The 23739-nt window shown below is 47.0% G+C and overlaps 2 protein-coding genes across 7 annotated transcripts in view; both read left to right on the top strand.

Annotated features, from left to right (window-relative positions):
• The window catches only part of mpp4b (membrane protein, palmitoylated 4b (MAGUK p55 subfamily member 4)), a 121796-nt gene extending 104065 nt beyond the window's left edge, over positions 1-17731 (top strand). For all 6 annotated transcript variants that reach the window (XM_038787986.1, XM_038787985.1, XM_038787979.1 and 3 more), the window contains 3 exons: positions 1383-1491; positions 15595-15729; positions 16747-17731. In XM_038787986.1, the coding sequence (XP_038643914.1) occupies positions 1383-1491; positions 15595-15729; positions 16747-16938 (436 nt within the window). In that variant the 3' untranslated portion in view covers positions 16939-17731. The remainder of the gene's footprint in view (positions 1-1382; positions 1492-15594; positions 15730-16746) is intronic.
• A 4263-nt stretch (positions 17732-21994) lies between these two features.
• Positions 21995-23739, top strand: part of LOC119960158 (transmembrane protein 237-like) — a 67662-nt gene continuing 65917 nt past the window's right edge. The window contains exon 1 of the mRNA XM_038787971.1: positions 21995-22099. Within this exon, the coding sequence (XP_038643899.1) occupies positions 22079-22099 (21 nt within the window). The 5' untranslated portion in view covers positions 21995-22078. The remainder of the gene's footprint in view (positions 22100-23739) is intronic.

Genomic DNA, 23739 nt, shown 5'->3' with positions numbered 1-23739 from the left:
CCAGGGAAAATAGGGCCCAAAGGTCCACCATGAGCGGGAGCTACCAAATAAGCAAACACTTACTCCATGGACGCCACTGGAAGTTGCATGCAAATTTAAAAAAAAAGATTCATGGAATGTTCTCCTTTATACCTAGAGGGCCAAAATATGAAAGGGAGGGCCTCTACTGCTTCCGAGTGCCAGCATTATCTCAAAATCCACTTCTGGCTCTGCAACACTAGGGCAATGACATTGAGCCCTTTAAAGAGCTCCAACTCAAGAGAGAGTGAGAATTACAGAGATCTTGATCTGGCATTTATTTCTTTTTGGAACAGGTCCTATCTAGACGTCTTGTAGTCTAGTGGGTAGCATCCCTGCCTCTGGGCCAGAAGCTCTAGGTTCAAGACGTACGTCAGGACTTGTTAGCCCATGGAAGGTGTGTGCATAGCATAGCCAAACAGACTGATTATCAAAAAAGGCTGGATAAGCTCAGCAGGTCTGACATCATCTGGCGAGAGAAGCAGAGTTAATGTTTTGAGTCTGTATGACTCTTCTACAGAGCTGAGGAGGGGTAGAAATGTGATGAATTATATAGTTGGAGAACGGGGTGGAGGAGGTGGGCAGAATAGAAGGTTGTGGAAAGGTCAGAGCTAAGGAGAAATTGACAAAGATGTTATGGACACAAGACAAAGGGAGTGTTAATGAATGGCAGCATTACGGATTAAAGAAGTGCTGACATAAAGGTAAGATACAGAATGTGTTACTAGGTGAACAAAGATCAGTGCTTCGTAAAAACAAAACTGAAGAACAAGTGACAGCTGGCTCTGAGGGGGAGGAGGGAGGTGGTGGGAGACAGCGGGGAGAGGGGGGGGGGGGGGGGGGGCTTGTTTGCATTGAGACAAACCAAAGGGGAAAAAAAGCAAAAAAGGGGGTCAAGGTTGAGGGGAAGGTTCACAGTCTAAAGTTGTTGAACTCAATGTTGCTTCCAGAAGGGTGTAACATGTCTAATTGGGAGATAAGATTTTGTTCCACCAGTTAGCCTTGAGCTTCACTGGAGCCCTCTTCAGTGGACAAAGAACAATGGAATATGGCAACCCAACACATGGGCAACAGTCAGCAAAATGTCTTGCAGGCCCACTCAGACCCCGATGAGCCACATGTGGCCCAAAGGACTCAACCTGCCTACCACTGTATCAGAGGGATAGGCTCCATTGGGAGTGTTAATGTACCAGAGGAAAGTGTTTCACTGGGAGGGTTGATGTACCAGAGGGATAGATTGAGTGCATCAAAGAGAAGAAGTCTCGGATCTCTTCCATTCTGGTTATCAGACATTGATTGTGAAAGATAAATGAAAGCTGAAACCGAAATCATTCTGTTTGTGAAGGATCTCCTTCTCACTGCAGGTTTCTGGAGTATGGGGAGTACAAAGGTCATCTATATGGTACCAGCAGGGAGGCTGTGCGCTTCATTCTGGACTTGGGGTTAAGTTGTGTCATTGACCTGGAAGCACAGGTAAGTGTTCATGTACCAATGGTAGGGCAGAGAACTACTGGATTATTCTGCAACAATCATCTTGGTCAGTTGGCCCTCTGATGGTCAAAACTTGAAATAAAAGCCCCCCTCCCCCCTTGGGGCAGAACGCGGCGCAGTGGTTAGCATTGCTGCCTCATGGCGCCGGGGTCCCAGGTTCAATCCCAGCTCTGGGTCACTGTCTGTGTGGAGTTTGCCCCTTCTCCCCGTGTTTGCGTGGGTTTCGCCCCCACAACCCAAAGATGCGCAGGGTAGGTGGATTGGCCACACTAAATTGCCACTTTATTGGAAAAAAATAATTGGGCACTCTAAGTTTATTAAAAAAAAGAAATAAAAGCCCCCAGTGTGAAGGACTTTACTGGAACTCATGAGTACTTCACAGCAATTTAATTACAATGACTATAAAAGCAGTCAAATACACAATCTACATGCCCACCCTTAACTTATGATGGGTGGTCTTATTTTTTATCACCAGGTCTCACATCAACTCACCCCCTTAATCTTCAGTTAGAATCTATATTTAAACCTTTACCTTTATATTGAATTACATTTTACCTATTTAGGGCACTTGGCTAGACAGCTGGTTAATGCAGAGTAAGGCCAGCAGCGCGGGTTCAATTAGAGTGATAGATGTTTGCAGCATGGAAACAGGCCCTTCGGCCCAACTTGTCCATGCCGCCCAGTTTTTATCACTAAGCCAGTCCCGCTTGCTCGCATTTGACCCATATCCCTCTATACCCACCCTGCCTATGTAACTGTCTAACTGCTTTTTCCTGTACCGGCTGAGGTTATTCATGAAATTCATCTCAACCTTGCCCCTCACCTGAGGTGTGGTGATCCTCAGATTAAATCACCACCAGTCAGATTTCTCTCTCAAAGGGGAAAGTAGCCATTGGTCATCTGGGACTATGGCGACTTTATCTTTACTTATAGAACAGACGGACCACTCAGCCCATTTGGTCCATGAGCCTCCTCCCAACCGTTTGATCAAATCTCTCCAACCTCCATTGGAGAGTTCTTGGGATCTTGAACTCAATCCGAAGCTGATGATGTGAATCATTTTTAAATGATTCATATAATCAGATACTTGAGGTTAAGAATTTGCAGGGTTATGGACAAAAAGTGAAGGTGTAAGATGAAGCACAATCATTCTTTCAAAGAGATAGCACAGGCCCGATGGGCCAAGTAGTCTCCTTCTGTGCTGTAAGCTTTTTTCACTCTATGAACATATCACTTCATTCCTTTCTCTCTCACGTGGTTATCTATGTTCCCCTTAAATTCATCTGTGCTACTTTCCTCAATTACCCCCTATGGCAAATTCCACATTCCCACTACTCTTTGGGAATATAGGTTTCTCCCGACTTCCTATTGGATTGATCGGCAACAAATCCTATATTTATGATCCCTTGTTCTAGTCTCTCCTGGGAGTGGAAACATCTTCTCTATGTCTACTTTATTATCAAACCCTTTAATAATCTTTTTTTAATGTATTTTATTCCAAACATATTCAAAAACGCAAAAACGTAAATAAATCGGAGAACATTCTCCACATCTCACAGTTTGTATATGTCCCCTGCAACCCCCCCCCCCCCCCCCCCCCCCCCCCCCACCCACCACACCCTCTCATAATCTTACAGGCCTCTGTCAGATCATCCTTTATCTTTGCTTTTCATAGAAATCATAGAATCCCTACAATGCAGGAAGCCATTCAGCCCATCTAGTCTGTAGCAGACCTTTGAATGAGCACTCTCATTCCCCCATCTATCCTGCCCTATCCCCGTAATATCGTACCCTAACCTGCACATCCCTGGTCATTAAGGATCAATTGATCATGGCCAATCCACCTAACCTGCGCATCTTTTATTCAGTTTTTCCTGGTGGTACTGGTGTCATTCCAGAAAATATTTTTTGTACCTTCTCCATTGCCTCTATACACTTTTTACAACATGTGGGTAGATGGTATTGAAGCAGTAATGACATTGGACTAGTAATTACCACTGTGTTCATACACTGAGGTTAATACTGTGGGGGACATGGGTTCAAATCCCACCATGGCAGCAAATCTGGAATTGAAAGCTAGTCTCAGTGGTGGTGACCATGAACTATCGTCGATTGTTGTAAAAACCCATCTGGTTCTCTGGTGCCATTTAAGGAAGGAAATCTGCCGTCCTTACCTGGTCTGGCCTACATGTAGCTCCAGACACACAGCAATGTGGTTGACTCTTAACTGTCTTGGCCTCTGAGCAAGCCTGTTGAAGGGCAGTTAGGGATGGAAAACAAATACTGGCCTTTACAGCATTGCTCACATCGCATGAAAGAATAAAGAAAATCAAGAAATGTTCATAGTGCTCCAAAAGTGTGCTGCGTTGAACAAAATGTTTTTTTAATGCTTTCCCCAAGGAATGAATGCCAGTGCTATGTTTGCTATTTTAAATGACCTTGTTAGAGGTGGCACAGTTCTTAGCACTGCTGCCTCAAGGCGCCGAGGACCCGGGTTCAATCCCAGCCCCAAGTCACTGTCCGTGTGGAGTTTGCACATTCTTCCCGTGTCTGCATGGGTCTTACCCCACAACCTAAAGATATGCAGAATAGGTGGATTGGCCACGCTAAATTGCCCCTTAATTGGAAACATTTTAAAAAACATTTGTTTATTGAATGACCTTGTTAAGTTGCTTCACTACTTTTGGTGATTTGTGTATCGACCCCCAAGATCAGTGATGGTCAACCTAGACTCATGAGTGGGCTGCATGAGTGGCTCTCTTTCATCTCAGTGGGCCGGAAGATTGAAATCAGGTTTGTTCACTCACCATGACCCCATCAATAAGATTGAATACATTTAATACACGTCACATATTTCATAACGAGTCACAGAAAATGCTTAATCGTCAACTTCAAATGGTGAAAACAAAACAAATATTTACACTGTGGTCACAGAGGGAGCGCATGGCTCTCACAGTCAATGTTGTGGACAATCAGCGCACAGCTCACTTCATTTGCCCTCACTTTACGTGTGAATCACTTCAGTCAAACCGGCAGGAAACAAACTACGTGAACAGGAATCAGCAGAATGTGGCAACCCCGCACGTGGGCAATGGTCAACAAAATGTCTTGTGGGCCACACTCAGAATCCTGATTGGCTGCAAGTAGATCCCAGGCTGGAGCCCTCTGCTCCTCCACCCTATTTACCAAAATTCACTGGACTCGAGGGTGGTCCCGGCGGATTGGAAAATAGCAAACGTGACACCGCTGTTTAAAAACGGAGGTAGGAAGAAAGCGGGTAATTATACATAAGAACTAGGAGCAGGAGTAGGCCATCTGGCCCCTCGAGCCTGCTCCGCCATTCAATTAGATCATGGCTGATCTTTTGTGGACTAGCTCCACTTTCCGGCCCGAACACCATAACCCTTAATCCCTTTATTCTTCAAAAAACTATCTATCTTTACCTTAAAAACATGTAATGAAGGAGCCTCAACTGCTTCACTGGGCAAGGAATTCCATAGATTCACAACCCTTTGGGTGAAGAAGTTCCTCCTAAACTCAGTTCTAAATCTACTTCCCCTTATTTTGAGGCTATGCCCCCTAGTTCTGCTGTCACCCGCCAGTGGAAACAACCTGCCCGCATCTATCCTATCTATTCCCTTCATAATTTTAAATGTTTCTATAAGATCCCCCCTCATCCTTCTAAATTCCAACGAGTACAGTCCCAGTCTACTCAACCTCTCCTCATAATCCAACCCCTTCAGCTCTGGGATTAACATAGTGAATCTCCTCTGCACACCCTCCAGCGCCAGTACGTCCTTTCTCAAGTAAGGAGACCAAAACTGAACACAATACTCCAGGTGTGGCCGCACTAACACCTTATACAATTGCAACATAACCTCCCTAGTCTTAAACTCCATCCCTCTAGCAATGAAGGACAAAATTCCATTTGCCTTCTTAATCACCTGTTGCACTTGTAAACCAACCTTCTGTGACTCATGCACTAGCACACCCAAGTCTCTCTGAACAGCGGCATGCTTTAATATTTTATCGTTTAAATAATAATCCCGTTTGCTGTTATTCCTACCAAAATGGATAACCTCACATTTGTCAACATTGTATTCCATCTGCCAGACCCGAGCCCATTCACTTAACCTATCCAAATCCCTCTGCAGACTTCCAGTATCCTCTGCACTTTTCGCTTTACCACTCATCTTAGTGTCATCTGCAAACTTGGACACATTGCCCTTGGTCCCCAACTCCAAATCATCAATGTAAATTGTGAACAATTGTGGGCCCAACACGGATCCCTGAGGGACACCACTAGCCACTGACTGCCAACCAGAGAAACACCCATTTATCCCAACTCTTTGCTTTCTATTAAATAACCAATCCTCTATCCATGCTACTACTTTACCCTTAATGCCATGCATCTTTATCTTATGCAGCAACCTTTTGTGTGGCACCTTGTCAAAGGCTTTCTGGAAATCCAGGTATACCACATCCATCGGCTCCCCGTTATCTACTGCACTGGTAATGTCCTCAAAAAATTCCACTAAATTAGTTAGGCACGACCTGCCTTTTACGAACCCATGCTGCGTCTGCCCAATGGGACAATTTCTATCCAGATGCCTCGCAATTTCTTCCTTGATGATAGATTCCAGCATCTTCCCTATTACCGAAGTTAAACTCACTGGCCTATAATTTCCTGCTTTCTGCCTACCTCCTTTTTTAAACAGTGGCGTCACGTTTGCTAATTTCCAATCCAACGGGACCACCCCAGAGTCTAGTGAATTTCGGTAAATTATCACTAGTGCATCTGCAATTTCCCTAGCCATCTCTTTTAGCACTCTGGGATGCATTCCATCAGGGCCAGGAGACTTGTCTACCTTTAGCCCCATTAGCTTGCCCATCACTCCCTCCTTAGTGATAACAATCCTCTCAAGGTCCTCACCTGTCATAGCCTCATTTCTATCAGTCGCTGGCATGTTATTTGTGTCTTCCACTGTGAAGACCGACCCAAAAAACCTGTTCAGTTCCTCAGCCATTTCCTCATTTCCCATTATTAAAACTCCCTTCTCATCCTCTAAAGGACAAATATTTACCTTAGCCACTCTTTTTTGTTTTATATATTTGTAAAAACTTTTACTTTCTGTTTTTATATTCTGAGCAAGTTTACTCTCATACTCTATCTTACTCTTCTTTATAGCTTTTTTAGTAGCTTTCTGTTGCCCCCTAAAGATTTCCCAGTCCTCTAATCTCCCAGCAATCTTTGCCACTTTATATGCTTTTTCCTTCAATTTGATACTCTCCCTTATTTCCTTAGATATCCACGGTCGATTTTCCCTCTTTCTTCCGTCCTTCCTTTTTGTTGGTATAAACCTTTGCTGAGCACTGTGAAAAATCGCTTGGAAGGTTCTCCACTGTTCCTCAACTGTTCCACCATAAAGCCTTAGCTCCCAGTCTACCTTAGCTAGTTCTTCTCTCATCCCCTTGTAATCTCCTTTGTTTAAACACAAAACACTAGTATTTGATTTTACTTTCTCACCCTCCATCTGTATTTTAAATTCCACCATATTGTGATCGCTCCTTCCGAGAGGATCCCTAACTATGAGATCATGAATCAATCCTGTCTCATTACACAGGACAAGATCTAGGACCGCTTGTTCCCTCGTAGGTTCCATTACATACTGTTCTAGGAAACTATCGCGGATACATTCTATAAACTCCTCCTCACGGTTGCCTTGACCGACCTGGTTAAACCAATCGACATGTAGATTAAAATCCCCCATGATAACTGCTGTACCATTTCTACGTGCATCAGTTATTTCTTTGTTTATTGCCTGCCCCACCATCTCTTTACTATTTGGTGGCCGATAGACTACTCCTATCAGTGACTTTTTCGCCTTACTATTCCTGATTTCCACCCAAATGGATTCAACCTTATCCTCCATAGCACCGATGTCATCCCTTACTATTGCCCGGATGTCATCCTTAAATAACAGAGCAACACCACCTCCCTTACCATCCACTCTGTCCTTCCGAATAGTTTGATACCCTCGGATATTTAACTCCCAGTCGTGACCATCCTTTAACCATGTTTCAGTAATGGCCACTAAATCATAGTCATTTACGATGATTTGTGCCACCAACTCATTTACTTTATTCCGAATACTACGAGCATTCAGGTAAAGTACACTTATGTTGGTTTTTTTACCTCTGTTTTGAATCTTAACATCTCCAGTTTTATTCCTTTTGTTATTACTGGGCCTATTCACTGTGCTCCCCTCAGTCACTGTACCTTGTACTGTCGCCCTTATGGATTTCTGACTATGTCTTCTCTGCCTTGCACTTTTCCCCTTACTTCCTTTTGTTTCTGTCCCTGTTTTACTACCTTCCAACTTCCAGCATTGGTTCCCATCCCCCTGCCACATTAGTTTAAACCCTCCCCAACAGCTCTAGAAAACACCCCCCCTAGGACATCGGTTCCAGTCCTGCCCAAGTGCAGACCGTCCGGTTTGTACTGGTCCCACCTCCCCCAGAAGCTGTCCCAATGCCCCAGGAATTTGAATCCCTCCCTCTTGCACCATCTCTCGAGCCACGCATTCATCCTATCTATCCTGACATTCCTACTCTGACTAGCTCGTGGCACTGGTAGCAATCCTGAGATTACTACCTTTGAGGTCCTACTTTTTAGTTTAACTCCTAACTCCCTGAATTCCGCTTGTAGGACCTCATCCCGTTTTTTACCTATATCGTTGGTGCCTATGTGCACCACGACAGCTGGCTGTTCACCCTCCCCCCCCAGAATGTCCTGCAGCCGCTCCGAGACATCCTTGACCCTTGCACCAGGGAGGCAACATACCATCCTGGAGTCTCGATTGCGTCCACAGAACCGCCTGTCTATTCCCCTTACGATCGAGTCCCCTATCACTATAGCCCTGCCATTTTTCTTCCTGCCCTGCTGTGCAGCAGAGCCAGCCACGGTGCCATGAACCTGGCTGCTGCTGCCTTCCTCTGGTGAGCCATCTTCCTCAACAGCATCCAAAGCGGTATATCTGTTTTGCAGGGAGATGACCGCAGGGGACACCTGCACTGCCTTCCTACTCTTGCTCTTTCTTTTGGTCACCCATTTTCTATCTCCCTCAGTAACCTTCACCTGCGGTGTGACCAACTCGCTAAACGTGCTATCCACGACCTCCTCAGCATCGCGGATGCTCCAAAGTGAGTCCATCCGCAGCTCCAGAGCCGTCAAGCGGTCTAACAAGAGCTGCAACTGAACACACTTCTTGCACGTGAAGGAGCCAGGGACAGTGGACGTGTCCCTGAGCTCCCACATCGCACACGAGGAGCATGACACGGGTCTGGGATCTCCTGCCATGTCTTAAACCCTTGGTAAACTTAAACAACTACAATTTCAAAATAAAATAAATAAATTAGACAATGAAAAGAAAAAAAAAGACTACTTACCAGTCACTTACCAGGGTTAAAAAGCACCTCCTCACACTCTGCACCGAATTACCTCACTGCACCAAATTACCAAGTTTCAATCCTCCACTCTGTATGAGTCTCACTCCGGATGAGTCTCCTGGAAAGTGCTCACTTATAGCTCAGTTAGCTTAACTTCGGTAGTAGGGAAGATGCTGGAATCTATCATCAAGGCAAAAATAGCGAGGCATCTGGATAGAAATTGTCCCATTGGGCAGACGCAGCATGGGTTCATAAAGGGCAGGTCGTGACGAACTAATTTTGTGGAATTTGTTGAGGACATTACTAGTGCTGTAGATAACGGGGAGACAATGGATGTGGTATATCTGGATTTCCAGAAAGCTTTTGACAAGGTGCCACACAAGAGGTTGCTGCATAAGATAAAGATGCATGGCATTAAGGGTAAAGTAGTAGCATGGATAGATGATTGGTTAATTAATAGAAAGCAAAGAGTGGGGATCAATGGGTGTTTCTCTGGTTGGCAATCAGTAGTTAGTGGTGTCCCTCAGGGATCAGTATTGGGCCTTCAATTGTTCACAATTTATATAGATGATTTGGAGTTGGGGACCAAGTGCAATATGTCCAAGTTTGCAGATGACACTAAGATGAGTGGTAAAGCAAAAAGTGCGGAGGATACCGGAAGTCTGCAGAGGGATTTGGATAGGTTAAGTGAATGGGCTAGGATCTGTCAGATGGAGTACAATGTTGACAAATGTGAGGTTATCCATTTTGGTAGGAATAACATCAAAAGAGATTATTATCTAAATGATAAAATATTAAAACATGCTGCTGTGCAGAGGGACCTGGGTGTCACAGTGCATGAATTGCAAAAAGTTGGTTTACAGGTGCAATAGGTGATTAATTGCTAGAGGGATGGAGTTTAAGACTGGGGAGGTAATGTTGCAACTGTATAAGGTGTTAGTGAGGCCACATCTGGAGTATTGTGTTCAGTTTTGGTCTCCTTACCTGAGAAATGATGTACTGGTGCTGGAGGGTGTGTAGATTCACTAGGTTAATCCCAGAGTTGAGGGGGTTGGATTACGAGGAGAGGTTGCGTAGTCTGGGACTGTACTCGTTGGAAATTTGAAGGATGCTAAATTCGTTGGGATCTTATAGAAATATATAAAATTATGAAGGGAATAGTTGGGTTAGAAGCATGAGGTTTTTTTCCACTGGCGGTTGAAAGCAGAACTAGGGGGCATAGCCTCAAAATAAGGGGAAGTAGATTTAGGTCTGAGTTTAGGAGGAACTTCTTCACCCAAAGGGTTGTGAATCTATGGAATTCCTTGCCCAGTGAAGCAGTTGAGGCTCCTTCATTACATGTTTTTAAGGTAAAGATTGATAGTTTTTTGAAGAATAAAGGGATTAAGGGTTATGGTGTTCGGGCCGGAAAGTGGAGCTGAGTCCACAAAAGATCAGCCATGATCTCATTGAATGGCGGAGCAGGCTCGAGGGGCCAGATGGCCTACTCCTGCTCCAAGTTCTAGCCTGTATCCCCCGTGGCGGCAGCAGCGGAAAGGCCGGCACCTGTTTTCTCAGGAAGTAGCGCATCTGCAAATATCTAAAACCATTCCCTGCTGGCAATTTAAATTTATCCTCCAAAGCTTTCAAGCTGGGAAAGCTCCCATCTATAAATAGATCCCCCACCCTTCTAATTCCTGCCCTTTGCCAACTCCGGAACCTGCCATTTAGCCTACCCGGTGGCTGTTATAAATCGGGGTCCAAATCGATGCTCCCTCCACTCTCTTATATCTCCTCCACTGCCCCCAGATCCTCTGAGCCGCCACTACCACCGGACTTGTGGAGTATTGGGCTGGCATGAATGGCAGTGGTGCCGTTACCAATGCTCCCAGACTGGTGTTTTTACATGACGCCGCCTCCATCTGCTCCCATGCCGACCCCTCCCCCAATACCCATTTCCTGATCATGGCTATATTAGCCCCCAGGAGTAATTGCAGAAGTTCGGCAGCGCCAACCCACCCTCTCCCAACTGTGCTCCAGCCACACCTTCCTCACTCGCGGGGTTTTACCCGCCCACACAAAGCCCAAAATAATCTTATTCACCCGCTTGAAAAAGGCCTTTAGGATGAAAATGGGGAGGCACTGAAAGACAAACAGAAATCTAGGGAGGACCATCGTTTTCACGATCTGTACCCTCCCTGCCAGTGATAGCGGGAGAATGTCCCATCTCTTAAAGTCCACTTCCATTCGTTCTACCAACCGGGATAGGTTTAACTTGTGCAGTGCCTCCCATTCTCGGGCCACCTGGATTCCCAGGTACTGAAAGCTCTTCCCTACCGTTCTAAGCGGCAGCTCTCCCAGTCTCTTCTCCTGTCCTCTTGCCTGGATCGCGAACATCTCCCTTTTCCCCATGTTCAACTTAAACCCCGAAAAATTGCCAAATTTCCCCAAGACTCGCATTACTTCCTCCATCCCCTCTAATGGGTCCGAAATGTACAAGAGCAGGTCATCTGCGTAGAGCGAGACCCGGTGCTCCACTCCCCCCCCCCCCCCCCCCCCCCCCACCTCCCTCCCGAACCAGCCCTTTCCAGTTCCCAGAGGCTCTTAACGCCATGGTCAATGGCTCTATGGCCAGAGCAAACAGTAACGGGGAGAGGGGGCACCCTTACCTCGGTGTAGTTCAAAATACCCCGACCTCAGCTGGTTCGTGCGCACATTCGCTACTGGTGCCTGATAGAGCAACCACACCCAGTCAATAAAACCCTCACCAAACCCAAACCTTCCCAGCACCTCCCACAGGTAATTCAACTCCACCTGATCAAACGCCTTCTCCGCATCCATTGTTACCACAACCTCCGCCTCCTCTCCTTCTGAGGGCATCATAATAACATTTAGAAGCCTTCGTACATTGGCCTTGAGTTGCCTGCTCTTAACAAATCCTGTCTGGTCTTCCCCTATCACCCCCGGGACACAGTCCTCTATCCTTGTGGCCAGTATCTTAGCCAGCAGTTTGGCATCCACATTCAGTAGACAAATTGGCGTGTATGACACGCATTACTCCGGATCCTTCTCCCGTTTCAGGATCAATGAAATCGAGGTCTGGGACATTGTTGGAGGGAGGACTCCCTTCTCTCTTGCTTTGTTAAATGTCCTCACCAGCAGTGGACTCAATATCTCTGAAAACGTCTTATAGAATACCACCGAGTAGCAGTCAGGCCCCGGGGCCTTGCCCGACTGCATGCCCTCCAGCCCGTTGATTATTTCCTCAATCTCAATTGGGGCTCCCAGCCCCTCCACCAGGTCCTCCTCCACCCTCGGGAACCTCAACTGATCCAGAAATTGCCTCATCCCCTCCACTCCAGCCGGGGGTTCCGACTCATATAATTGACTATAAAAGTCCTTAAATGCCTTGTTCACCCCCACTGGGGCCAGGACCGTATTACCGTCTCGACTCTTTACTTTACCCATCTCCGTAGCCGCCTCTCTTTTCCTGAGCTGGTGCGCCAACATTCTGCTTGCCTTTTCCCCGTACTCACAGATTGCCCCCCTTGCCTTCCTCAACTGTTCCACTGCTTTCCCTGTGGTCAACAGCCCAAACTCCACCTGTAACCTCTGCTACTTCCTCAGTAGCCCCGCAACCGGGGCCTCCGAGTATCTCCTGTCCACCTGGAGTATCTCCTCCACTAATCCATCCCTCTCAGCCACCTTTTCTCTGTGGGCCTGTATCGAGATTAATTCCCCTCTGACTACTGCCTTCAAATCTTCCCAGACTGTTGCTGCATAGACCTCCCCCGTATCATTTGTTTCCCGGTAGTTCCGGATGGACTTGTTAACCCGCCCACAGACCGCCTCGTCCACTAGCAGCCCCATATCCAGTCTCCAGAACGGGCGTTGCCCTCTCTTCACACTAACCCGTAGATCCACCCAATGCCGGGCATGATCCGACACTGCAATTGCCGAGTACTCAGTATCCACCACCTTCGGTATTAGCGACCTGCTCAGAACAAAAAAGTCGATACGAGAGTATACCTTGTGGACATGTGAAAAAAAGAAAACTCCATCGGCCTCTGCCGTGCGAACTTCCATGGGTCTACTCCCCCCATCTGTTCCATAAAACCCTTCAATTCCTTTGCCGCAGCCGGCCTCCTCCCTGTCCTGGATTTTGACCGGTCCAATTCCGGATCAATGACTGTGTTAAAGTCTCCTCCCATGATGAGGTTATGTGACTCTAAGTCTGGGATCTTACCTAACACCCGCCTCACAAATTCCACGTCGTCCCAATTCAGAGCATATATATATGTTCACGAGTACCACTCGCACCCCCTCCAGCTTCCTACTCACCATTATGTACCTATCCCACTTATCTGACACGATTCTCCCTGCCTCGAATGCCACTCGTTTGCTGATCAAGATCTTTCAGTCCAGTCCTGAGTGGAACACTTGGCTAATCCATCCATCCCTTCCTCAATCTCGTCTGGTCTGTAACCTTTAGGTGTGTCCCTTGTAGCATTGCTACATCCGCCTTCAGTTCCCTCAAATGCACAAACACGTGAGCCCTCTTGACCAGAACATTTAGTCCTCTCACGTTCCATGTAATCAGCCTGGATGGTGGGGTTCCAACCCCCCCCCCCCCCCCCCCCCCCCCCCCGACTAGCCATCACCCTTTTTAGGCCAGCCTCAAGCTCGCGCCCTCCACTTCCTCGAGTCTCCACTCGGGCTGTCGCGTTCCCGACCTCCCATTTGTCCCCTAGTAACAGTTCCTTCCCTGTCAGCAAAGCAGCTCCCCTCCTCCTCCCTGCCCCCTTAGCAACAACACTAAAAACCCAATCCCCCAAGTCAAGCTCCAGTTTAACACCTGTCCACCCCCTACTGCGCTTCCGAGTCAGCTGACCCATGCTGACTCGATAGCTCCCGCCCCTGGCACCAAGCAGTCTGTCTCCCTGTTGTACTCTCCTCTCCCCCCCACATGAATAAACATTTTTAAAGCATCACATTCCCCAGTAAACAAACAGGAAACAAAACAGTGAAGAAACAATCACTTTAGAAACATAGTCACCCAAAAAGCAGAACTAAATTCAAAGCCCATCCCCCCTCTCAAACAAGGTCCCTGCAAGACAGATCAACCTTTGACCGTCCACACAGCCCATTATTTCACATAGAGCTACTTAAATTTTTACAATCCAGCACCACAAATCGCTGCCACAGTACTTCTCCAAGGCTTAAGTGTCTTTTAATTCGCCTCCAGGTTCATTTCTTTAATAAAGGTCCATACTTCGTCTGACGTTTCAAAGTAGAAGTCCCGTTCCTCATGTGTGACCCACAGGCGGGCTGGGTACAGCATCCCAAACTTCACCCCCTTCTTAAAGAGGGTAATTTTTGCCCGATTGAACCCAGCTCGCCTCTTGGCCAAATCCGCTCCCAGGTCCTGATAAATGCGCAGCTCACAGTTCTCCCACTTGCTGCTCCGTTCTTTCTTGGCCCACCGTGTTCCTTGTCCATGAAACGGTGAAAATGTACCACCATGGCCCTCGGCGGCTCGTTCGCTCGGGGCTTCCTCGCGAGGGCTCTGTGCACTCAGTCCAATTCCAGGGGCCGAGGGAACGCCCCAGCCCCATCAACTTCTCCAACATGTCCATTACAAAGGCCCTCTTATCTGATCCCTCACTGCCTTCAGGGAGGCCAACAATTCTAAGATTCTGCTTCCTGGACCTATTCTTCAGGTCCTCCAGCTTCTCCTGCATTCTTTTCTGGCGGTCGTTCATCACCCCCACCTTGCTTTCCAGCACGGTTATATACTCCTCGTGCTCGGACAACTTTTGTTCGACTTCCTGGATCGCTCTCCCGTGGGTTTCCTGATTCTGAACCAATCGAAGCCTTAATCGGGTCCAGCATGTCCTTCTTCAGCTTGGCGAAGCAATCCTTGAAAAACTTCACCAGCTGCTCCGTCGATCACTGTGCCGTCTCCCCGCGGCCCTTGCCCTCCACCATGGTGTCCTGTGTTACCAGCTCTGCTTGCATCTCCCTTATAGGACTTTGTCGTCTCACACGGCCACTTCTGGTCCAATTCTCCATACACCGGAGGGGGATTTCTCCTTACTGTCTCACACTTCACCGATTTATCCCATAAAATCCAAAAAAACCGGGGGGAAAAGGTCCAAAAGTCCATTACAGGCGGGAGCTATCAAATGTGCGACCTACCCCTCCATGGCCACCACCGGAAACAGCTTTCAAAAGTTTTCAACTTGAAATGCAACTCCAGAAAAGGTGATAGAAACAGATCCAACCAGAAGTTTCAAAAGGGATTTGGATAAATACTTTAAAAGAAAAAAAATTTCAGGCTACAGAAAGCAGCAGATAATTGGACAGATCTTTCAAAGAGCTAGCACAGGCACAATGAGCTGAATGGCCTCCTTTTGTGCTGTATGATGTATCTAGAAAGAGCGCAATATAGTGCAGTGCAATTTGCAGAGGTTATGGTGAGGCTTTATAAAGCACAGACCTCACATGTGTTTCTATGTACAGTACGGTGTGAGTAAGATGGTGGGTTGATTGTGTCATTGGCAGGCTGCTTGTGTTGAGGTATTGATTTACCAGTACTGGGCTGTTTGCTGCTACATGGTAGATTCACCAGTACATTGATAAATGTTTTCTTCACAGAGAATTCCAGAAGCACGAACAAAGGAATTAAAACCCTTCATCATATTTATCAAACCTCCAAGCATCAGGCGCCTGCAGCAAACACGAGCAAAAAGCCACATCATCACCGAATATTATGTAAACAGGTCTTTCAAGGTAGGCTCTTCCAATATCCCTAGTGGTGTGACTACCGCAGCATTTAAATAAACTTTCCATGTTGCAAGTCCAATTAACCCTAATGATTAAGGGATAATGGGAGATTTTGAAACCAACTCTCCAAATATAGAAAATGATCCTGGGCATTTGACTATACTCAAAGATTAGGCCTTTACACACCCGACATTCAGTCAGCCAGGAAACCGAGACTGGGAATGTTAATTAAGGTCTGCAATTAAATTTGGCAGGACCTGGGGAATATCTATTCTTCCATGTTTCCAAATGCAAATTAAACCTTACCAGCAGCCCCCCCCCCCCCCCCCCCATGCCATCAACACTGCCATCCTGTAAATATCATTGCCACTGACTGTGGTGAATGTGATTCACACCGGATTGTAATCTGTATATACATGTGTCTGTATTGTAAGTGCAGTTGCACTACCTGTCCTCCAGGGGAGTAGCTCTGGGAATGCTCGAGTTGTATGGGGCTTCTCCCTTGGCTCTGCTCAGGACTCCTCCTCCGGAAGCTGCTGTATAAAAGCTCAGCGCCACATGGTCAGCCGGCCAGTTCACCGAAAGTTAACCGGCTGGCTCTGTTGTGAGTATATTAAAACCGCTATTCTAATCCTACAAGCATGTGTCCGTAGAATTGTTGGTTCCAACACTCTCTCTCAGTATTTATCTTTCGGTCTCTTTTGCACTCTCTCTCTCCATGTCTCTCCCTCTCTATAATCTTTCATTTCCCCCCAAAACTCCCTCTCTTCCTGTATAACTCTCAGTTGCTTTATATCTCTCCCCCTGTATCACTCTCGTGCTTTTTATCTCTCTCCCGCGCTCTCCATGTATCACTCTCCCTGTATCTCCTTCTCCCTCTCTTCCTGTATCACTCTCATTCTGTATCTGTCTCCCCCGCTCTTCCTATAGGTCCTCCCCCTCCCCCTTCTTATAACTGTTTTGCTCTCTCTCTATACCTATTATATACAGATATAGATAATATATCTTACTTTGTGTTGCCAGGAAGAAGAATTACAAGAGATGGAGGATATATCTGAGAAGATGCTGGACTACTTTGGACACCTGTTTGACTGTGTGATTGTGAATGATGAGCTTCAGGACACCCAAATGCAGCTACTCTGTGTTGTAAAGCGAGCTCAGGCTGAGCCACATTGGGTACCAGCAGCTTGGCTCGATTCAGACATGGGCGATTAATCCCTTCTCCATGAGATGTCAGGAGTGAATAAGTACTTTTGTAGAAAATAGACCGTACCTGCCATAGGAGTGTTTGATGGGGACAGTGTAGCGAGGAATTTACTCTGTATCTAACCCCGTGCTGTATCTGTCCTGGGAGTGTTTGATGGGACAGTGTAGAGGGAGCTTTACTCTGTATCTAACCCCGTGCTGTACCTGTCCTGGGAGTGTTTGATGGGATAGTGAAGAGGGAGCTTTACTCTGTACCTAACCTCATGCTAGTTTCTGCCCTGGGACGGTTTGATGGGGACAATGTAGCTCGAGATTAATTCTGTATTTAACCCTGCGCAGTATTTGATCTGGGAATGTTTAATGTGGACAGTTTAGAGGGAACTTTACTCTGTATCTAATGTTGTGCTGGACCTGCCCTGGGAGTGTTTGATGGGAACAGTGAAGAGGGAACTTTACTCTGTATCTAACCCCGTGCTGTACCTGACCTTTGGGTGTTTGATGGGGCAGTTTAGATGGAACTTTACTCTGTATCTAACCCTGTGCTGTACCTGCCCTGGCAGTGACTGGTGGGACAATGCAGCAGAAGCTTTACTCTTGGAACTTATTGATGGTGACACTGGTTGATCAAATGGAAATTTTCCAGAGCTGAGTGACCTTCCCTGATGAGTAAAAGAAAATTCAGACCAAAATGTAATGTAGAAACCTAGATGCAGAACATTGTTACAGAGAGCTGTATGTTATAATGAAAATGATCCTGTAAGTGTTAAAGATGCTGGATAAAAGTTGCATGGTAAATAACAAAGTTATGTTGTTGGTTGTCTGTTCTACTTGTGATGAGTTGTGGGTCTATAATTGTTGTTCTTTCCCCTTTCCTTCACTTCCAACAATCATCACTGTTTCACTGCTTTTCCTAGTGCTTTCCTTTCCCAAAGTCGCAGACCTTTACCGTAAGTGATCAAACAGAAATGATTGAGTGAACACCAGTCACAACACACGGGACTGAAATAAAAACAGAACATGCTGGAATACTCAGCAAGCCTGGCAGCATCTAAGGAGAAAGAAACAGGGTTACCATTCTGGAAGAAACATATTTGATTTGAAACATTAATGTTGTTTCTCCCTCCACAGATGCTGCCAGATCTGCGGATTATTTCCAGCAACAAAATGTTTTTATTTTGGGATTCCAGCATCTGCAGTATTTTGCTTTTATTATGTCTTCCATCTCGATGGCAGGAGGGGGGTGATCTTTCACCTCCTTTGCTCGGGGCTTTCTCTCAAGCGCGCTTGTTCTGGGTTTGGACAGGTGTAACGAACAGGGGAGCGACGTTTACGGGACTAATGCCTGGATGGTTACACTGTGTTTGGCCCGGCGGTCACTCTGGATCCTTTTCAACTATTGTTGGCAAAGTCTCCATTTCTTATTTTGTGTCGGATGAGTCGACCTCCTGCATTTACAAGTCGAGGGGCTCATCCGCCTCACTGGGTATCACAGGTGGCTGCTCCGGAGGAAGGGACACCACCGGTCGTGGGGCTTTGATCTGTCCTTGAGGACCTGTAGGGCACGACTGCGGAAAAGGTCCACGCGCCTGTTCAATTCTTTTCCCGTTATAAGTCTGGCCCTGATCACTTTACTTATGTCCCGTTGATCCACAACGCCGCTTTGGTGAAATTCCAGACGTACCTCGTCGGCCACTACAAATTCCCTGATGGGTCTGGATCGTCGTGTTTCAGCGTGTTCCTGCCGGTCACAAGGGGCTGTTTAGCACTGGGCTAAATCGCTGGCTTTAAAAGCAGACCAAGGCAGGCCAGCAGCACGGTTCAATTCCCGTACCAGCCTCCCTGAACAGGCGCCGGAATGTGGTGACTAGGGGCTTTTCACAGTAACTTCAGTTGAAGCCTACTTGTGACAATAAGCGATTTTCATTTCATTTCATGGACCTTTTCCCTGATATCTGGCAGGACAAGGCTCAACCGAATGTGTAGCCAACGACCCATTAACAATTCCAAGGGCGCCACTCCGGTTGTGGCCTGTGTCATGGTCTCGAAATAGAACAGGAAACGGGTGAGACGGGTCTCCAGGGAGCCGGAGGTTTGTTTTTGCATGCCGAGCTGAAACGTCAGTACTGCCATTTCAGCCAATCAATTAGATGATGGGTGGTAAGGTAAATAATAATAATCATTATTAGTGTCACAAGTAGGTTTACATTAACACTGCAATGACGTTACTGTGAAAATCTCCTAGTTCGTGTACACTGAGGGAGAATTCAGAATGTCCAATTCACCTAACAAGCATGTATTTCGAGAGGAAACCGGAGCACCCGGAGGAAACCCACATAGACACTGGGACAACGTGCAGACACCGCACAGACAGTAACCCAAGCCAGGAATTGACTCCGGCACCTGTTTTGGTACACTGAGGGAGAATTCAGAATGTCCAAATTACCTAACAGCACGTCTTTCGGGACATGTGGGAGAAACCGGAGCACCCGGAGAAAACCCACGCAGACACGGGGAGAATGTGCAGACTCCACAGACAGTGACCCAAGCCTTGAATTGAACCTGGGACCCCGACACTGTAAAGCAGCCCCACACTATCCTCCTGTGGCCTAGTCAAGGTGGGCATGGTCCAGAAAGTGGCGTCTCCTGCAGCTTTACTTTACTCTCATCACCAGTCTAAAATTCCAGGCGAGCAACCACATGGCAGTGATGACTGTTAGGAAAACTCAAGTTTATTTTACCTACTATATTACAACTCCAAGTCCCCAAAGGGTCTGCCATGCCGGTCTACACTTTGGCCAGGGTTTTTATGTCCCACGAGGCCCTTGGGAAAGGTTCTTCACCCAATCCTATGTAATACAGGGATTGGGCAGTAAATATGGTCATGTCAACAGAGTCCACATGCCAAGAAATGAAAATGAATATTCCAGGGCTTGAGATTATGGGTAAGTGCAACCCATTCCCAGTACTAATAGGAGGGCGATGTCTCCCTCAATCCTGATATTTAACAAAGGGGATACTGCACCATTGCAATGAAAGCTTTCACTCACCACATATATACAGCCAGACACATATTATGTTGAGAAATTCATAGACGATGTTGTGGTTCTCTGTGATTGATTCAGCCACAAAGGCAATTGGAGTTAAATGTATGGGTTTGTTCCTCCATCCTGTGGTTGACCGACTTGCATTAAGCAGGGGCACGGGCAAAAGTAGATCCTGAAATGGTCTGATATTTCCCAATTCCAGAGGGTGCGTTACATCCCATTCATTACAGTGCATTAACCCTCAAGAGATTACACCACATTAGTCCCAGTCTTTCCAGTGCTTTACACTCCAGGCATTAGACTAAATTATCCCCCAGCAATTACAATACATAACACAGTATGTTACTCTGAGAGATTAACCCAATCATTACAATATATTACCCCCAAATATTACAGTACATTGCTAAGATTTACAGTATATTCCCTAATCATTACAGTACATTACTCCCAGCGATTACAGGATATTACTCCCAAATATTACAGTACATTACCTCAAAGAATACAGTAAATTACTCCTAGAGATTACAGTACATTACCCCAGAGATTACACTAAATTACTCTCTGAGATTACAGTACATTATCACAGAGATTACAGTTCATTACTCCCAGAATTACAGTACATTACCGCAGATATTACAGTAAATTACTCCCAGGGATTACATTATATTACCACAGAGGTTACAGTAAATTACTCCCAGAGATTACAGTACATTACCATAGAGATTATAAAATATCACCCCAGAGATTACAGTAACCTACCCCCAGGGGTTACAGTACATTACCCCAGGTATTACAGTGCATTATTCTCAGAGATTGCAGTACATTACCCCAGAGATTACAGTAAATTACTCCCAGGGATTACAGTACATTACTCCCAGGAATTACAGTACATTACCCCAGAGATTGCAGTATGTTACCCCAGAAATTATAGTAAATTACTTTCAGAGATTACAGTACATTACCCCAGGGATTACAGTAAATTACACCCAGGGATTACAGTACATTAACCCAGGGATTACAGTGCTTTACTCCCTAAGATTGCACTAGATTACCCTCAAGATTACAATAAATCACTCACAGTAAATGACTCCCAAGGATTAAAGTACATTACTCCCAGGAATTACAGTACATTACCCCAGAGATTACAGTACATTATGCCCAGAAATTACAGTACATTACCCCAGAGATTACAGTGCATTACTCCCAGGAATTACAGTACATTACTCCCAGGAATTACAGTACATTACCCTTGGAGATTACAGTACATTACTCCCAGGAATTACAGTACATTACTCCCAGGGATTACAGTACATTACCCTGGAGATTACAGTACATTAGTCCCAGAGATAACAGTGCATTACCCCAGGAATTATAGTACATTTCCCCAGGAATGAAAGTGCATTAGTCCCAGCTATTACAGTACATTACGCCCAGGGATTACAGTACATTTCCCCAGGAATGAAAGTGCATTAGTCCCAGCTATTATAGTATATTACCCCGGAGATTACAGTACATTTCCCCAGGAATGAAAGTGCATTAGTCCCAGCTATTACAGTACATTAAGCCGGAGATTACAGTACATTTCCCCAGGAATGAAAGTGCATTAGTCCCAGCTATTACAGTACATTACCCCGGAGATTACAGTACATTAGTCCCAGAGATAACAGTACATTACCCCAGGAATTAGTACATTACACCAGAGATTACAGTATATTACTCCCAGGAATTACAGGACATCACCCCAGGGATTACAGTACATTACCCCAGAGATTACAGTACATTACCTCAGAGATTACAGTATATTACTCCCAGGAATTACAGGACATCACCCCAGGGATTACAGTACATTACCCCAGAGATTACAGTACATTTCCCCAGGAATGAAAGTGCATTAGTCTCAGCTATTACAGTACATTACTTCCAGAGATGACATTGCCTCAATCAGATGTAGACCCGCCCTGTCACAATGATTGACGTTCCATGGAGCAATCCGCGGCTCGGGGCCCGCCCCCTCCCGGTGATCGAATTGGCGATTGTGACCCGGAAGTGGACGGCGGTGACACTGACCTCGGGTGTCGGGGCTGCCACGGCAACGGGAAAGCCGAATGGCGAGCGGGGAGGAGGCGGTGAGTGGCCGGCACCCAGTTAGTGACTTTTCCTGGGTTTGCAGGGATTGATTTATACTATCCATATTGGCCTCAGTACTCTGGGGTGAGGGTATGAGGGCCGCACTCGGCCTTAATACCCGGGGTGAAGGGGCTGCTGTTGACCTCCCCTTTCCGTGCTATTGTTTGCATAACTTTGCTGTGCACCACTAAACCCCTCTCTCCGGTCTTCCTCAAATATTGCCATGAGGTCTTTCACATCCACCTAATGCAGATCTGCCTTCAGTTTAACATTTAATTTGAAAGACTGTGGGCGGATTCTCTGTTGGCTGACGCTGAAATCAGGAAACGCGATTGGACGGAGAATCGGTTCCAACGACAAAATCGCGGCAGACACCAATTTGATGTCAAATCGCGATTCTGCGTCACCTCGCAGCGTCAATACATTCCGGAAAGCATGTACAGTAAATACTGTTTGCATATCATTAGTGGGCCTGACCTGGTGTTCTTGGGGCCTCCATTAATCTCCGCCTCCGATGGGCCGAGTTCCCGACGGCGGGGTTCACTTGTGTTTTCAAAAATCATAAAACCGGCATCGTGGCTGAGGGAAAGAGAGAGGAGGTAGGACTTGGAGCGGTGTGACTGCGGGCTGACAGGTCGGACAGGCTGCGGCGGAGAGGGCACTGCAAGGACCGGGGGGGGGGGGGGGGGGGGGGCGGGAGGTGGAGGTGTCGGTACAGGCCGAGTGGCTGGGGTGATGCCCCCACAGTACTGGGGCGGTGTCAGGCACGGACTGCCATTGCTTCATCCTGCAAGGCAGCCATCTTGCTGTGCACCACACTGACCACTTGGCCCCTGGTTCAGCAGAGTGACACCGGCCGTATGGGTGCCCCCACCCTCGCATCCCACCCAGCCCACACCCATCAGCGGGGCATCAGATGGCCCACTGAGGACAACGTCCTCTAGTCCCTATGGAGGTGCTGTGTGGTGGCCATGGAGCTTACCGCTGGCAAGGGCACTGCCAGCCAATAGTACCTCTGGCATCAGGGATGGGCACCGGGACGAAGGCCCCACGATACCGGTCACAAATGGAGCTAGGGGTGTGGGAATGTGGGGGTTGGGGAAGGCATGAAGGTACAGAGTCCACAGTGCCAAAATAGGGCCACCATGTAGCCCGTTGGACCAGATTGGGCGCAGGGGTGTGCACCATGCCAACATGTCGGCCTTTCAGTCCCTGCAGACAATGGATATTGGAATTTAACCAGCAATGGTGGCCTTCCTGCTAGTTGCTGCAGCCCTGGGGAATGCTCTGTGGCTGTACGAGGCGGTGCTGCTTGAGGAGGAGGAGGAAGCTGCAGCAGCAGAGCACAGGGACAGGAGGCAGCCACTTAGGATGGACAGCTGCCTGCCCAACAGGCCGAGGAAGAGGAGGTGCTAAAGAGTCGCTGCATAAGGCCTCGTATGTATTGGCACCGCCTGTCATTTGAGGACCTGCCCGGACTGGGCATGCCGTCGAAGACTCAGGCTGAGCAGAGAGACAGTGCGACATATCTGACAGCTCATGGCATTCCTGGCACCGTGGGGATTTGGGAGAGGACACCCGCTCCCTGTGCCCGTCAAAGTGACGGTCGCCCTGAACTATTACACCACATGGTCCTCCC

This window comes from Scyliorhinus canicula, chromosome 2, assembly GCF_902713615.1.
Source record: "Scyliorhinus canicula chromosome 2, sScyCan1.1, whole genome shotgun sequence".
NCBI classification, from domain to species: Eukaryota; Metazoa; Chordata; class Chondrichthyes; order Carcharhiniformes; family Scyliorhinidae; genus Scyliorhinus; species Scyliorhinus canicula.
Note: the sequence above shows the minus strand (reverse complement) of the source record. Positions and strands in the feature narration are given on the sequence as shown.